This window comes from Protopterus annectens, chromosome 7.part0 (assembly GCF_019279795.1).
Source record: "Protopterus annectens isolate FY-2018-M chromosome 7.part0, PAN1.0, whole genome shotgun sequence".
Taxonomy (NCBI): domain Eukaryota; kingdom Metazoa; phylum Chordata; order Ceratodontiformes; family Protopteridae; genus Protopterus; species Protopterus annectens.
In genome coordinates, this window is record NC_056739.1 from 1,695,340,019 (window position 1) to 1,695,356,244 (window position 16,226).

The 16,226-nt window shown below is 38.0% G+C and overlaps 1 protein-coding gene across 2 annotated transcripts in view; it reads left to right on the forward strand.

Moving 5' to 3' along the window:
• Positions 1 to 16,226, forward strand: part of FANCI (FA complementation group I) — a 2,406,750-nt gene that overhangs the window by 2,182,860 nt on the left and 207,664 nt on the right. For both annotated transcript variants that reach the window (XM_044078210.1, XM_044078208.1), the window contains exon 35: positions 1,212 to 1,295. In XM_044078210.1, coding sequence (XP_043934145.1) covers positions 1,212 to 1,295 — 84 coding nt within the window. The remainder of the gene's footprint in view (positions 1 to 1,211; positions 1,296 to 16,226) is intronic.

The following is a 16,226-nucleotide window of genomic DNA, read 5'->3' on the forward strand; positions in this document are numbered from 1 at the left end:
CCTTGTGTTTGTAAGGCAAACACCTTAACCATTAAGCCACCCTCCCAGCCCTATTGAGGTACAGTTAATTGAATATACTAAAACTATTTCTCTGTTGTGATCTCTTTGGTGTAACAGGTTCCAGAGACCACAACACATTGCTATTTTGCCTATGACATAGAGTCTAAAGCTTTGACAGTAGTAGTATATGAATCTAATTTTGAGCCATGCTGGTCTTAAACTCTATTTTCAGTCTCTCTTTTCTGATGTACAGATCCATCTAGAAGAGCTTGTTGGCCTTGTAGGGTTACTGCTTGTACCTTGTGTAGTAGGCTGTCATGTGTCTTGCTGAAACCTTGCACAGATGCTTTGGCTAAGGTACAGGTTAAGGTATGTAGCATTATAGGATAGTATGGTTGAGATTATCCTTCCTGAAGTAAACTAAAGGACAGTATCATTGATGTGTGTTTCTTGGGGACATTGCTCTTCAGCCAGCTCAGTTTTGATTCAGCAACTTCCCATGGAGGAAATACGTCCTTGCCTCACCTCAATGGAAGGCATCTTTAAGTCCCCTGCTTCCATTTTTTCTTAGCTTAGCCAACTCCACAAGAGGAAGAATTCTCATCACCAGCCATTGAAGGTTTTGAAATTATATGAATTTTTGTCCTTCCCCTTTTACTGTTTAAGCTGTTGAACAGCATGTCTACCCTGACACATTTCCTACTTCATTCAGGGAGTGCTTTTTTGTGGGGGCACTTATTTTAGTTTGGTTCATCCTAGAAAATCTTCACAAAGTTTGTGTGGATTCTGCATGTGTTCACTATTAGTCACATTTTGGAGCTGTCATTTCATTCCCTAGAAAAAGATTCTATGAATAATTTGTACTGTCCCTGAGTGTATCTGAGTCAGTGGTAGTCATCTACTCAAGTATATAGAAAACGTATTTTAACAAGCACAGCAACTGCTACAACATGTTTGAGTACTTTGAAACTGTGTAAAATAATGTTTGCATAAGTGTTTTACAGATATGGATTGTGGATGCTGATTACTTGGATAATAAGTCATGCACTCATTGAAGTTAAGTCATCAGTTATGAATTCAGATAATTGACATGGCAAAATCATTGCTGATTTGTATCTGTTTGAGATTATTTTAGCCTGATTTATACCACCCATGCATTTTTATTCTAAATTTGATTTTTTTTTTTTTGTTTTGTTTTTTTTTAACCACAGAATATTCAGAATGAAAGTCTAAGTTTCTGTGGCGGAGATAAGAAAAACAAGAAAAAGGATGAAAGTACCGCAACAGCTGCAACGGTATACTTTTGTACTTTTTGGCATTTGTTTCCAGTTTTATTCATAACCATAGATAAAGATATTGCAACATAATGTCAAAATGTAAATGTCCAACCATTTTGGAAATGGTGCCATTAAGTTTTGTTAGTTTGCATGATGTTCAACATTAGATCTCTGTTGCAGTAGAGTAATCTGTTACGGTTATATCCTGCCAAGGATATTGATTGTCAGAAGCTCGAGCAGAATGGCACATAAAAAGCAGTTAAAGTGCCAAAAAGCTTCATAGCTTGCAGGCTTCATAGAACTGACAGTCAAGGCTAGCAGATAAATTCCCTTTAGGGAAAAAAACTTTCTGTAAATTATTGCTTGAAGGAAAAGCTGATTTTCTGTAAATGATTTCCTTTTTTTTTTTAGGAAATGTTTTACTGTGGACTGTCTTTACATAATTTATTGTATTTTACATTTGTTAACCGGGGGTGTCTGACTGAGCCAAAAAGGCCCTTTTTCAGCAGAAGCCCGGGGAGAAAAGCTCCACAAAGAAAAATTACAGACACATTTAGTTATTTAGACATGATCAGTATACACACAAATTACAGGAGACATGTTTTTACAGTGGTATGCGGCACATAAACAGTTACAGTGGAGAGAACAAACAAAAAAAATATTCATTTTAAAAATAAAGGTAATTAATAGATTTGTGGTGTACAGCTGAAATTTGGAGCATAGGTAGAATACATACATAGTACACAGGTACAGTACATACATTGTAGATTAGCCAGTGTTTGTGAGTAAGATTGAAAACTATTATCAAGTGCTCTAGATTTTGTATGTATGTGTTATTCGCTTTCACTAGGCTGGGGAGCAATCATGGCACTGCCAACTTTCCTTGAGATGTTGCCTGATGAGATCTTTAAAGGAGGCTTTGGATGATGTATTTTGAATGCTTGTAGGGACAGAGTTCCATTTTTTAGCCACTGAACTACTATATAGTGCATCTCCAAAGCTATTGTAGCTGTTGGTGACTTCTAGTAGTAGTTGTTTGCTTGATGATCTAAGAGGCCTTTTGGCTGAGTGATGTTGTACTAGGTTTTTGAGGGCAGGACACTTATTGGGGAGGTAATAGATAGAATGACAGAGGCAGAGCTGATTGTAGGTTAGGAGGTTGGGCAGTTCAAGCCAGTGGAGCTGTCTCAAAGCAGTACAGTGATGAGTTCTATGTGAGCAGTTTGCAGCAAAGCGGGCAATTCTGTTATAGCAGGCTTCCATTTTGCTTAGTTCAGTTTTGTTGAGATTAGTCAGAATGGGAGATGCATAGAGTAGGGTGGATAGAAGTTGGGAGCAAGCAATGGCTGATCTTGTGTTGTTGGTAAGAAATGGCTTGATACGGTAGAGCGACCCCAGTTTGGCATGTACTTTTTAATAGTTAAGTTGAGATGACTATCAAATTTTAGGTGGGAGTCTATGGTTAATCCCAATAGCTTAGCCTGTGCCACTGGAGCAATTGGAGCAGCATTAGTGGAGTAAATAGTGAATTGACTGTTAGTGTTTTTGTTAGAACTGGTTATAATCATAAGCTGAGTTTTCTTTGGATTGAGGATAAGTTGGGCTTTGGTAAGGTAGTTTTCAATGTCAGAGAATGCTAGCTGAGTTGTTTGCAGGAGGGTGGGAATGTTTTGTGCAGCACAGATTAAGGTAGTGTCATCTGCATACTGAATTATAGATGCATACTGTGTGGAGGTATGGAGGTCATTTGTGAAGACTGTGAATAGTAGTGGTCCTAAGATAGAACCATGTGGGACTCCTATAGTTATGGGCAGCTGAGGAGAGAGAGAGAATTTTCCCATTTCGCAGCTTGGTACCTGTCAGTTAAGTAGCTTTGGAACCAGGTAAGAGTGGAATTTGATAGATGATATTGGTTTAGCTTGTTTAGCAGGATTTGGTGTGAGACTGTGTCAAATGTTTTGGACATATCCAAAAAAAGAGTTGACACTTGTAGGCCTTCATTTTTGTGACTGTTTACTGTGTCTGTGAAGCAGAGGAGGGCTGTAGTGGTACTATGGTCAGGTCTGAAACCATGCTGAGTAGGTGACAGGATGGTGATGTCTAGGCGATAGTTTAGCATCTGGGTATGGATGCATTTTTCTAGGATTTTGGCCAGGGGGGGTAGAGTAAAGCAATGGGTCTGTAGTTGTTAAGTTCAGTGGAGGTCCCGCCTTTATGTATGGGTGTAACATAGGATATTTTCCAGAGTTTGGGCACATAGTTTTCAACAATTGATCTGTTTATGAGAGTGGAGACTGGAATAGCAATAGCATCTGCTGTGAGTTTCAAGAAATAGCTGGGGAGTAGGTCGGCTGCTGTTGATGAGGATTTTAGTTTGGAGAGCATGCTTTTGATTGAAGTGGTGGAAACTGTTTTGAGGGTAAAGCTTGTATCAGTGTTATTTGTGTTGGGGGATAGTGAGGAAGGAACTGTCCTGTGATACTAAGGATAGAATTGAGTTCACAAAGTGGGAGTTGAATTGTGTTTCGATGGGAACTTTAGTGTCAGGGGTGGTTGGTTTGGGGGTAGCCTTTTGGGTGGATTTTAGTAGCTGATTTACATTTTTCCAAAATTTTTGCGGGTTGTGTTGGTTGTTAGATTTTATGAATATAAATCTGAAATTAATTATGTTGTAAATATGCTGAAAGAAAAGGCTTGCTTAAATGCAGAAACAAAGTTTAAGTAATATGTGATCAGCAGTCATACTAAATGACCATGGCTTGGAAAAGGAATCTGCTGAATGGACATTCTTCCCTTACAGACTCAAAACAGGATGTATGCAAGAGCAAAAATACAAAATCTGCTTTTAAAGAATGGACACTTTTCCCTTACAGACTCAAAACAGGATGTATGCAAGAGCAAAAATACAAACAAAGATCCAAATAAAATACAGGATGTTCACACTGTCAGAAAAGCTGATCTCTGACAATGTGTTTTCTCAAAAATATGTTTTTCTGCATAAAAAACAGGATATGCTTATCAGCATTGACATAAGAACATATGTTTCTATACACAGATTCAAATAGAATACAGACAATGTGTTTCCTCAAAAATATGTTTTTCTACATGGACATTAGGACACTGTTACAGGATATTCACACTGTCAGAAAAGCTGGTCTCTTACAAGACATTGTTAAACAAGGAAGCTTAGTATTGTTTCTACAGGACTAAAACTGTATATAAAGAGCTGTATAAATCCAGCTATGTTAGAGAGGTTTGGTAGGGACACAAGTCCCAAGGTAAATGTTATATCTCTCACATCATCTGTACTATATGAGAAGTAAAGTTGGAACAGTACTTTTAAGCTGCAACGTTTGTCCAGTTTTATTTATTATAAAAGTTATTGGTTACTGCTCTTAAAGACAAGTGCTGCAAAGTATATTCTCTCATCAGTGTATATTCTGCAAGTTTCTGTATGCAACAGACTGTGAATGCAAATATAACTAGACTTTGAATTTTAGCAAGAATCCATCCAGGCAAGAAGCAAGTAAGAGCCATATAATATTTTTTCAATGGCGAGGCAGCTGAGTGACTAGCACCATATAATTTTTCAATGGCAAGCTAGTCTGCATTTGAACCTACAATCTGCATTCAACCACAGGAGGGGAGTGATGGTAAGCCCTGCAGAGGGTCACTTCAGTTAAATTGCAGTAACTAACATTTGTACGTATGTGTAAATCCTAAACAGAAGTATTCCAGTTTATGCAGCTTTCAGTAGTAAAGTTTTTTTAGACGTCTACAATCCGGAGTGAGACTAGTTCAAGAAATTCGCAGTGCCATAAATTCTTCAAGAAAAGGGGGATATCCACTAGCCCATCAGTCCACTGCCTGTTGTGCTTTCCCAGCTTCTCAAGTGACTTTGAAAAATTTCCAGCCATCTGCAACAACAGCCTGATCACCTGTTTTCTTGCTAACTGGTAAGACTTTTTTCTGTGTCACATATTTAGTGTGGATGATGTTAAAACAGTTTGTATATTCTTAAGAGAGTTTTATATTCTTAAGACAGTTTGTATATTCATATATAGTTTCTGTATTCCTAGACAGGTTGTATATTACTAGATAGTATGGATATTATTTATAATTCATGCAGGAGTAAACCAAACTTTAGTAAATTACTATGTTGGTATACACAGCACATTAGTAAATGTAAAACCTTATTAGGGCAGGTTCATAGTAAGGCATTATGCAAATGTATTACAATATTTGACTGGTATCTCAAAGAAAACCATGTGAAATATGACAAATGTTTATTGTGTGCTTCAACAAAAACTGCATTTTGTGTATTATGCTATAAAATAATATTGCATCATATTGCTAAAAAAAATAGACTGTAAAGACAGATCTGAAGAATTAACTAAGGGTAAAGTGTTTCCATTACATTCTGATGTTGAACAGTTATGTCCTGTCACCACATGTGAGTCAAATCAGTTACTGATAGAAACTCTAGTACATTTTGTTACAAAGAAATGTAATAAACTTCTAAAAGACAGACACAATGAGTTCAGGAAACTTAGACAAGTTATACACACATCTTTTCAAAAGGGCATAGGAGTTTCAAATTCAGCAGAACAGCTTACTAAAAAATGTCAGAAAGACCATACAATATTACAGGAAACTATTCAACTGCAGTTGCAGGATAAAGAAAATAAATTAGCTGAACTGACAAAGACTAAAAACTTCCTGCATACACAGTTAATCTGTGCAAAAGAAATATATTTTATAATATGTTTATGTTTTGAAAATGGTTAAACATACATGGTAGGATGGTAGGATCTGATGTCTGGACAAATCATTCTTAAATGTTTTACTTTCATTCAGTTAAAGCAAGACATATATCAGTACTACAGTAAAGTAAAGCATGTGAATGCCATTCATTAGCATAGTCAAAAGGTAAACAAAACTGTTCTAGTGTATAAATTAAATAAAAATAGTTAAGAATAAAGATTTAAAGTCACAAGACTGACATACAACTAAATAAAGATATACAGATACAAGACAGACATGCATGTGTGTTCTTTTCATCTAGAGTACATCTGTTACAATACACAAGAATAACAGGCAGACAACAGCAAATATAAATAATATAAATATAAATGTGTTGGTTAAACTAATATCTATTTTGTTTTTTACAATTTGTTTATAATTATATAGTAACACCAAACAGTTAAAGTTCTGAATTTTAAAAAGAAAATCACAGATGGTATTATTCAAACAGTTTTTGTAAAATTAATGGCAGGACAGTTAAATAGTTAAATAAATATAAAAAAAAAATACTGAAATCCATGTAAGGTAATTGTAAAATGATGTCTATTTATGTTGTATAAATGCATAGTTATGCAAATCACAATCACATTAAAGGAAAAATGCCAAAAGAATTAACTATAGTTTACAGAGTATGAAATGTGAGCTCTAACCTTCCTAGACTGAATGAATAGTTACAGGAAATGCTGGAAAGATAAGATAAACAAGACTGATTGCCAGATAAGTAGCTTGAGTTTTTCCTAAAGCATCATTGTTATTAAAACATACTTATAAAATGTTTACAGGCAACACTATTTAGTAATTGTAATAAAATGTCACAGTTGTGCATAGATGTCACTGATAATCTGTTTGCAAGTAAATGTTAAAAGGACAAAAAAAAACCTCAGTTGTATCAAGTACAGCCAGCAAATGGGCTATAGTATATATACAGTTCAAATCAATTGTGCAGGAGAATGTAAATGCCTACTAGTGGTAGTAAACAGCAAAAGCTTTATAAAAAATTATCAAATCAGACAAAAGTTCATAATTTAATAAAATAAATGTATAACCATAGTGTTAGGCTAACATACATTCTATTTTCACAGTATAGGGCAGGTAAACAGTGCTGAAGTACTACAGGGGGAGGGGTACTTTCTCAGTTTTACACTGACTGTATAAGAGGGAGGGGCACTTTCTCAGTTTTACACTGACTGTATAAACAGACTGTGACAAGGGTCTGAAATAAAGCTACATAAAAATAAATAATAAGGGTCTAAAATAAAGCTACAGGAAAAAAAAATATCTCATTCATTCTTGACAATACTCTTTTAGGTAGAGGGAAAAACAGGTATTAGTGTATTAGAAATACTGATAAACTGGATTAAACCTGACAGAATAAGATATTTTACAAGTTGTTAATAGCTATCATAATGGTTATTTTATTGTTTAGAAAAAACAAGAGATGATTTAAAATTGCTTTATTAAAGCTATACAAGAGAGAATAAAGATATGCAAAAATGCATAAATGTTTCTAATAGCAAGAATGGTCACTATTTTAATATGTTTTTGGCAAAACAATGTTGGTATAAAAAAGCATGAATATTTTTAATAATTGTTGAGTATGTAGTTTAAAATAACAGAACATATGAATTTGGTATCAGTTCCACTAGATATTTCTAAAGAGACAAACATTTTCCAAGATTTTGTTTAATATTAATGTTATTAAATTTGTAAGATTAGACTAAATGTACTTTATAGTCATTGTATGTACAAATGCAGAAGAATTCAGTACAAATGAGATTAATGTCTAGTAATGAATATGTGTGAAAAAAAACATATTTAAAGAAAAAATGGGTCCAGGATACTTACTAGATTGAAAGGCATGAACAGCAAACAGTCTATGTAAATACATACTGTACAAAATACATTGTAATAAGTTCAAAAGTAATTTGTCAAGTTGTAAAATAATTGCTTTCAAATATTTATTATCTAAGCCCAGTTCAGTGTTTTACCAAGATGTTATTGAGCAGTTCAAAGACATGACCACAATGTTATGGTTAAAATGACATTGAAATTGTGTGTTTTCAGTAGTGTATAAATGCTTGCAGTAGCACATAGTTATTGTCTCATAGTTAATTTAACAGCTGCAAAAAGTTAATGAAACAGTTCTAAGTCATAAATTTAATTCTGTGATTGCAAAAGAATAAATTGATCATGTTAAAAAAAAAAAATAAATAACATTAAAGCAGACACAGCTCATAACTGATAAAATATTTTCACAGAATGGTCTGCAAAAGAAAAAGTTGTTAAATACATTCAGTTTTGGTAGTAATACTTTAATATCATTGTATTAACTATGTAAAATTGCATTTTGATTTGTTGTATCAAACTAAAGGTTTGTTTCTTGTGTTTTCTACATAACATGTTTTGAGTATGTTTAAAAACAGAGGGAATTGTTAGATTTTATGAATATAAATCTGAAATTAATTATGTTGTAAATATGCTGAAAGAAAAGGCTTGCTTAAATGCAGAAACAAAGTTTAAGTAATATGTGATCAGCAGTCATACTAAATGACCATGGCTTGGAAAAGGAATCTGCTGAATGGACATTCTTCCCGTACAGACTCAAAACAGGATGTATGCAAGAGCAAAAATACAAAATCTGCTTTTAAAGAATGGACACTTTTCCCTTACAGACTCAAAACAGGATGTATGCAAGAGCAAAAATACAAACAAAGATCCAAATAAAATACAGGATGTTCACACTGTCAGAAAAGCTGATCTCTGACAATGTGTTTTCTCAAAAATATGTTTTTCTGCATAAAAAACAGGATATGCTTATCAGCATTGACATAAGAACATATATTTCTATACACAGATTCAAATAGAATACAGACAATGTGTTTCCTCAAAAATATGTTTTTCTACATGGACATTAGGACACTGTTACAGGATATTCACACTGTCAGAAAAGCTGGTCTCTTACAAGACATTGTTAAACAAGGAAGCTTAGTATTGTTTCTACAGGACTAAAACTGTATATAAAGAGCTGTATAAATCCAGCTATGTTAGAGAGGTTTGGTAGGGACACAAGTCCCAAGGTAAATGTTATATCTCTCACATCATCTGTACTATATGAGAAGTAAAGTTGGAACAGTACTTTTAAGCTGCAACGTTTGTCCAGTTTTATTTATTATAAAAGTTATTGGTTACTGCTCTTAAAGACAAGTGCTGCAAAGTATATTCTCTCATCAGTGTATATTCTGCAAGTTTCTGTATGCAACAGACTGTGAATGCAAATATAACTAGACTTTGAATTTTAGCAAGAATCCATCCAGGCAAGAAGCAAGTAAGAGCCATATAATATTTTTTCATTGGTATTTAGTTTGTAATGTTGTGTAGTGGGATTTTTTGTCCAGCCTAATGCATTTTTTGCACGGTTACGCAGTTCTTGGTACTTAGGCTTTGTGTTTTCTTTGTTTTTTTTGATAGTAAAGCCAGGCAGCATCTCTGGACTTGAGGATTTGTTTGGTTTCTTTACTGAGCCAGGGGTTTGTAAAGGTTCTAACCTTGATTTTGCACAATGGAGGGACAGGGTCTAGGTGTTGTAGAAATGTTTTGTTGAAATGTGCTACAGCCTGGTCAAGTTCATAGGTTCATACTAGGCTATCTGCCCGAGGGCATTTACAAGCCTAGCCCATAGTTTTGTGGCTTACGCCACCCCTTTAGTATGGGGAACTATGCCCATTATTTTGCTGTGCCTCTGTCGAGCAGTGACACTGAGGTAATCCCTGGGGTATATCTGCGATCTCCCATCCATTGGTCAAGATTTCTCTTGAACAAGGCCAGCGAGGTGCTCTGCCTCACATATACCGGGATTTTGTTCCACAGCATAGGAGTCTTTGGGTAATGAATCTATCCTCCAGCACGCCTATTAATAGCCGTGTCGAGGTTTAAGTCTCCGCCCTTGTGGCTCTGACGGATCTAGATTTTTTGAGGTGAAGCATATTCATCAAATCTGGGTTTGACATGGCCTTGTATGTCAGGCACAGGTCACCTCTGAGCAAGCGGTAAGCGACTGAATAGAGCTGGAGTTCTTTCAGTCGGGCAGCATAGGACAGATTTTTGAGACCCTTTATCCTTTTGGTGAGGAACTTTTGTGGCCTCTCCAGCTGCTGCAAGTGTCGGGTCAGATACATTCCGAATGGGACATTGTACTCAATCATTGGTCTGATGAGTTGTATCGAAGGCTTTCGCCAGATCGAGGTAGGCTGTATGGACTGCCTTTCCCTCATCAATGGCTTTGGTGACTGTTTTGAAAAAGTCAACCAAGTTTAAAAGGCATGATCTGCCTTTGACAAAGCCAAACTGGGTTGGATCCAAAGTCTGCAAATTCCATATGTCTTTATTTATGAGATCCGTTATGATCCTCTCCATGGCTTTGCAGATAAGGCTTGCCAAGCTAATGGGCCGGTAATTTCCAGGGTCGGTGGAGGCACCGCCTTTGTGAAGTGGGACCACAGTCGCAGTGCGCCACTCCCTGGGTACGTATCCAGAGGTGAGACTATGATTAAACAGCTGTCCTAGCTGTGGGTTTAATTCCTCGTTGAGTTCGTGGAGCACACAGCCGGGGACACCATCAGGTCCCATGGATGCTGTGTTTTTTGCTTTGGTGAGAGCAGTTCTCACTTGGGCGTTAGAGATGTTTGGGGGGCTGCAATCGTTTGGTATAGATATCTCTCCTTTTGGGGGAGGAGAAGTTTGCACTGAACCTGTCAGCCAGTATGTTGGCAATGTCTGTAGGATCAGTAATCTTCACATCATTTTGAACTAGTTCTGAGCATATCTGAGAGTTTCCTCCCAGGTTTCTAACATAGCTAAAGAAGGCCTTATGATTGTCTTTTGAGTCTTTAGCTATTTTTCTCTCAAAGTTTGCTTTGGATGATTTTATGAGAGCTCTTAGTTTTTTACTTATAGTGATCAAAGGTGTCTTACCTTTTAAGGATTTTGCTCTATCTTGTAGTAGCTTCCTCCTTTTGGAGGGTTTTTAGGGGGGGGGTCCAGTCACAGTTACAGAGTAAAGTGTTGAGGACCTCAGGAGAGAATTTTTTGTGTTTCTAGTGGATATATAGTTAGTGGTTTTGCATATCCTTGTTCTACTACGTATAAAATATATTATGTTGTGGTCACTTAAGGTGTCTGGGAGACTGCCTGTGTGAGGTTACAATGTGGGGTTGTTAGTTAGGACCCAGTCAAGGATGGATTCCCTTTTAGATTTTTTATCACATCTAGTTGAAATTTGGACTAGCTGCTGGTAGCCATGGAGATTTATTTGATTACTTGGTGGCTCTGATATACAGGTGAACCAATCTAGGTTGAAGTCCCCCAGAATAAGGGTTTCTTGTTAGTATGTGGAAGAACACCAGGATAAGAAGTCTTCAAGGCTAGCAGGTGTATTACCAGGTGGAATATAGATCACAATTGTGGTGATGACCTTTTTAGGGTGAAGTTGAAGTTGTGAGATAAGTATGTCCCAATTATTGGGGGAAGGGTAGGAGTTTGGTAATTGACGGAGAGTTAAGTTTGACTTGTACAGTATGGCAGTTCCACCCCTTTTACAAATTGGTCTGTCTTGTCTAATTATATTGTAGCTGGTAGGGAGAACTTCTGAGTTAGTTATGTTTTTATTTAGCCAGGTTTCTGTTAAAGCAACTATGTCTGGGGAGTAGTGTGCTATTGTGGCCTGGAGTTCAGGTATTTTATTTTTGATACTTCTAATATTAATATTTAGCATTAAAAGATGGTTGGTTTTGCTGCTGCTGTTGATTTGCCCAGGGATGAAGAAAGTGGGGATGTTATGTTCTGACATTTGTGTTGGAGCAGTTTGAGTTGGACAGGATGGAATTGGGCTTGGGTTGGGGTGGATATCCCCACTTATGGTGAGCCTGGAGTTAAAATGGTTATACAGATAGGGTTTGGTGAGGAGTGTGAGAACGTATTGTGTTTTTTTGCAGTAGGAATGAGAGCATATGTGTTTAGTCCTGAAATGGTCTGTTATGTAGTTCTTGAATAACTGTGGGCAAATATTATTATAATGCGTAGTGTCTGTATACGAGAGTGCATAATGTAGTGTTGTGCTACTAAGTTTAGGGATATTGCTAGAGTGATAACTTGTGGTGCTGTAAAGAATTTTGAGAAGACAGACTAGACTTAGTTGCATGATAGTCATGGTTATAAAGTTTAAGTTGTTTCTAGGTGGGGGGTCTGAATAGGAATTAATAGGGTTGCACTATATGTGGATGGGGAAGTAGTGTGGGTGATGTAAAAAATGCCTAGTGGGAAGGAGAGTGATTGGGAGTATTTTGTATGGAGCAAGTTGGTGTGGTATAACTTGATATGACTTGAGGAGCTGTGATTGATGGAGGTGATGTAAGGGTGAGCTGTGGGTGTGGCTGTGATTACTATAAATGTAGAGGTAGTGGGGGTGGGAGGGAATAGGGGGCAGGGCAGGGGAGCGGAGAGAGCCCAAGCGTTAGCGAGGGCGAACGGAGCGGGGCAGAGCCAACCAAGACAAAAGAAAAAGTAAGTATTACTTTACAAATCTGAACACTTTTAAAACAAATTCCTGAGGTCTAATGGCTTACTGGCAAGCAGAATGTAATTGCTGAGGAGCACTTGTGTCCTGGTGGGAGACTAGAAATTTAAAGATGGCTCCATGCTCAGCTGGATTCTAATATAGACTTTGTATTGGGGGAGGGATATAGCACAAGGGATATAAACCAGGTAGAATGCAAAGAAACCAGAGAGGCAATCCGTGGAAATCAGTGAAGGTCTCAGAGGGGGTAAGTAATAATTCAGACTACCTGTAAAGTAAAGGAGAGAAGAGACAGCAAAGTTTATTAAGGTTGGGAGTGTGTCTTCACACTGACTTGCTGATTAGTAACCAGTTTGTGCACAGATTAGAGTAGGGAGATACATTAGGAATGAAGGGGAATGTATAGAGATGCAAATAAACAGGTGGGCCTCCAAGTGATACAAACTAAGCAGAAAGCACTGAGAGGGCTGCTTGATGGTTAATTTAGTCACAGGGATGTGAATTAAATGTATACTGTCTTTTGGACAGTTAGGATTACTGTACTAGCGGGGGGGGTGACACAAGGCTACAACAGTCAGTTTTATTAGCAAGCTGAGAACTACTAAGAAATACTGCTAATGTAATAGCTTCACTCTCATAAAACATACAAGTAGAATGCCTGGGTGGACTGACCCTGCTCTTGAGGCTCAAAGTGTATATCCTTGTTTAGTTTGCAGTACTGATTCTTTCTTTTACTGTATGGGTAGAGTGGTAGCAGCAGACTGCAGATTTGCTTGAGTGTGCTCCTGCGCTTGAGGCTCAAGATGTATATCCTTGTTTAGTTTGCAGTACTGATTCCTTCTTATACTGTATGGGTGGAGTGGTAGCCGCAGACTGCAGATTTGCTTCAGTGTGCTCCTGCTCTTGAGACTCAAAATGTATATCCTTGTTTAGTTTGCAGTACTGATTCCTTCTTATTCTGTATGGGTGGAGTGGTAGCCGCAGACTGCAGATTTGCTTGAGTGTGCTCCTGCTCTTGAGGCTCAAAATGTATATCCTTGTTTAGTTTGCAGTACTGATTCCTTCTTATACTGTATGGGTGGAGTGGTAGCCGCAGACTGCAGATTTGCTTGAGTGTGCTCCTACTCTTGAGGCTCAAAATGTATATCCTTGTTTAGTTTGCCGTACTGATTCCTTCTTATACTGTATGGGTGGAGTGGTAGCCGCAGACTGCAGATTTGCTTGAGTGTGCTCGGCAAGCAGAATGTAATTGCTGAGGAGCACTTGTGTCCTGGTGGGAGACTAGAAATTTAAAGATGTAAAGGGATTTTTCCCTGCTGGAAACGCTTCTGTGAAAAAAATGTTTCATTGCTTTTTGACTGTTTTTTTTCTACATTATTATGAAGAATAATTATGTTTGCGGCAGAATTATATGTTTTGGGGGACTGTAATTCATGTTTTTCTTTTAGCTCAAGACTACTCCTTTATTTTCACTTGCTTTACTGACTCGTGCAGGCTTTGCTACCCGCTCTGCTTGGTAGTCTTTTCAGCTGAATCGTAGAGTAGATATCATTCTCTTCAGTTCTTCCTTCTTCCAACTTCAAGATCTGATTTTCTTGAGAGTCTTTGATCCATGTGACTCTGTCACTAACTCAGCTGCTATGGATGACTGCTGCAGTCTTAAATGGTTCCTTTGGATCACTGATCTTTCGCTCTTCTTCCCTCTGATATAGCACTTACTGCCACTAAGGACTGAGAGTTAGTCATGTCCTTTGCTGCTGTTTGTTATCCCTTACTTGGGCATGGGAGAACCCCTCTTGTTGGGCTGAGATGAAGTAGCAGATATAAGTTGACCGCTTAGCTGAATTAGGTGCTTAGTTCCCAGGATAGTGCTCTTGCCATGGATCGGTCATGTTTCAGGGAGCTTCCTAGGAAATAAAATAAACAGTGAGGTATGTGACTTCTACTGTTTCTTTTTCTGGCATAGAGAAGACTTATTAACTGACATTACTATAGGGATGACTTCTAGCCTTAAACACTTTTATTTCTGTTTCTTCACTGACTGAAAGTAGTAACAGAAAATGATCTCCCCCATTTCTATTCCCTAACCCAAGACAGAATATCAGGGATTGGAAGGAAAGTATTGTTCACTGTTTTTCCTTAAGCTGAAGATTCTGTTTTTAAGAAAAGTGTTGCTTCATATTTCCCTTCAGTATACTTATCTTTTTTCTGAAACTGTAGCAAATATTTGATGTTAAGTTGTCCAATCTCACCTTTGTTCTTGCTGGATAGGTTCGGAAGCCGATTCTCGGCTCCGACTCAGCCACTTACTATAGCTCAAGAGCTCTTTACTGGCACGAGGCTACCCCTTATCCCAGAATGCCCAGCGTCAGCTACCCTGATCTCGTTTGCCGCTTTAGCTGCAAGGTTGCATCAATACTGGCTCAGGCTTAGTATAACTTTTTTTCTCTATTTAACTTCAAGTAATTTGCTATTACATTTTTTTCTCTGTTATAGTAGTTTGTATGTTTCTTTAATTTTAAACCCCTTATCTCATCCTTGTGGTGTTTTTGTGCTGTGTTGGCCGTCTCCCCTTAGTCGCTAGGCCTTCTGTTGTTCCCTGAACTCGTTTAACTTAGAGAGTTCTTCCCCTCCCCCTCTTTAAGGACAGCCATTTAAGTTAGAGGCTCCCCTTTAAGGTCTTTATTAATATAATTTTTAGTTTATTATTGTAGTGTGTCTTTTTTGTGGTACTTCAAAATGTCTAAGGAAGTTAAAACCTCAGGTTTTAAAAAGTGTGACTCATGCTGTCAGAAGATGTCCCTGACAGATGGGCACACTAGTTGTGTTTACTGCTTGGGAGCTCTACATCTGCAGGACTCTTGCTCTAGTTATCATGCCTTTAGTCCAAGGGTCCTGCAGGAGAAGAAAAACAAGCTAATCCTCCATGGATTGTTAAAACAGGATTCTCCGGCTAAAGCATCTCAGCCAGTGAAATCTTTGAAACCAGTCAAGGCGTCGGCTCCATGTTCAGAACCGACCTGTGAGCTTGACAAACCAAGTGTGTTGGTGCCCTCTAGCACCGACAAGACTACTCCTCCATCGGCTCCAACTGTTACTTCGGAGCCATCTTGGAGCCACAAACGAGCTATATCTCCTACATTGGAGCCGATTCGCTTGTTGCCACAGTCACCCTTCAGAGCAAAGCCAGTCATCGCTCATGTTCCCACTCATCTCGATCCTCGAGGTTATCGGATCAGGATGTGGAGAGAGTGGTCAGTAGGATGCCGAATTCACAGGCCTTTGCAAAAATGCTTTCGAGCCCGCCTCAACAGGCTTTGGCTCCATCCATTTCAATTTTGATTCCTCCTCCGATTATGCTTATTTCAGAGCTGGAGTCCATGGACGCTCCGATAGTGGTTCCTTCTTCTCCGATGACATCCTCTTCGGCTCTGACATTGACTTCGATTATCTCAGTTCTTCCTCCCATCGAGGTATCTGGGCACTGAAACTCTCTCGTCGGCTCCGAGAAAGGAAGTGGTATCGGACCCTTGACCGACCCCGCTCTCCCTCTCGGAGTGTCGGCTCAGTTGAGC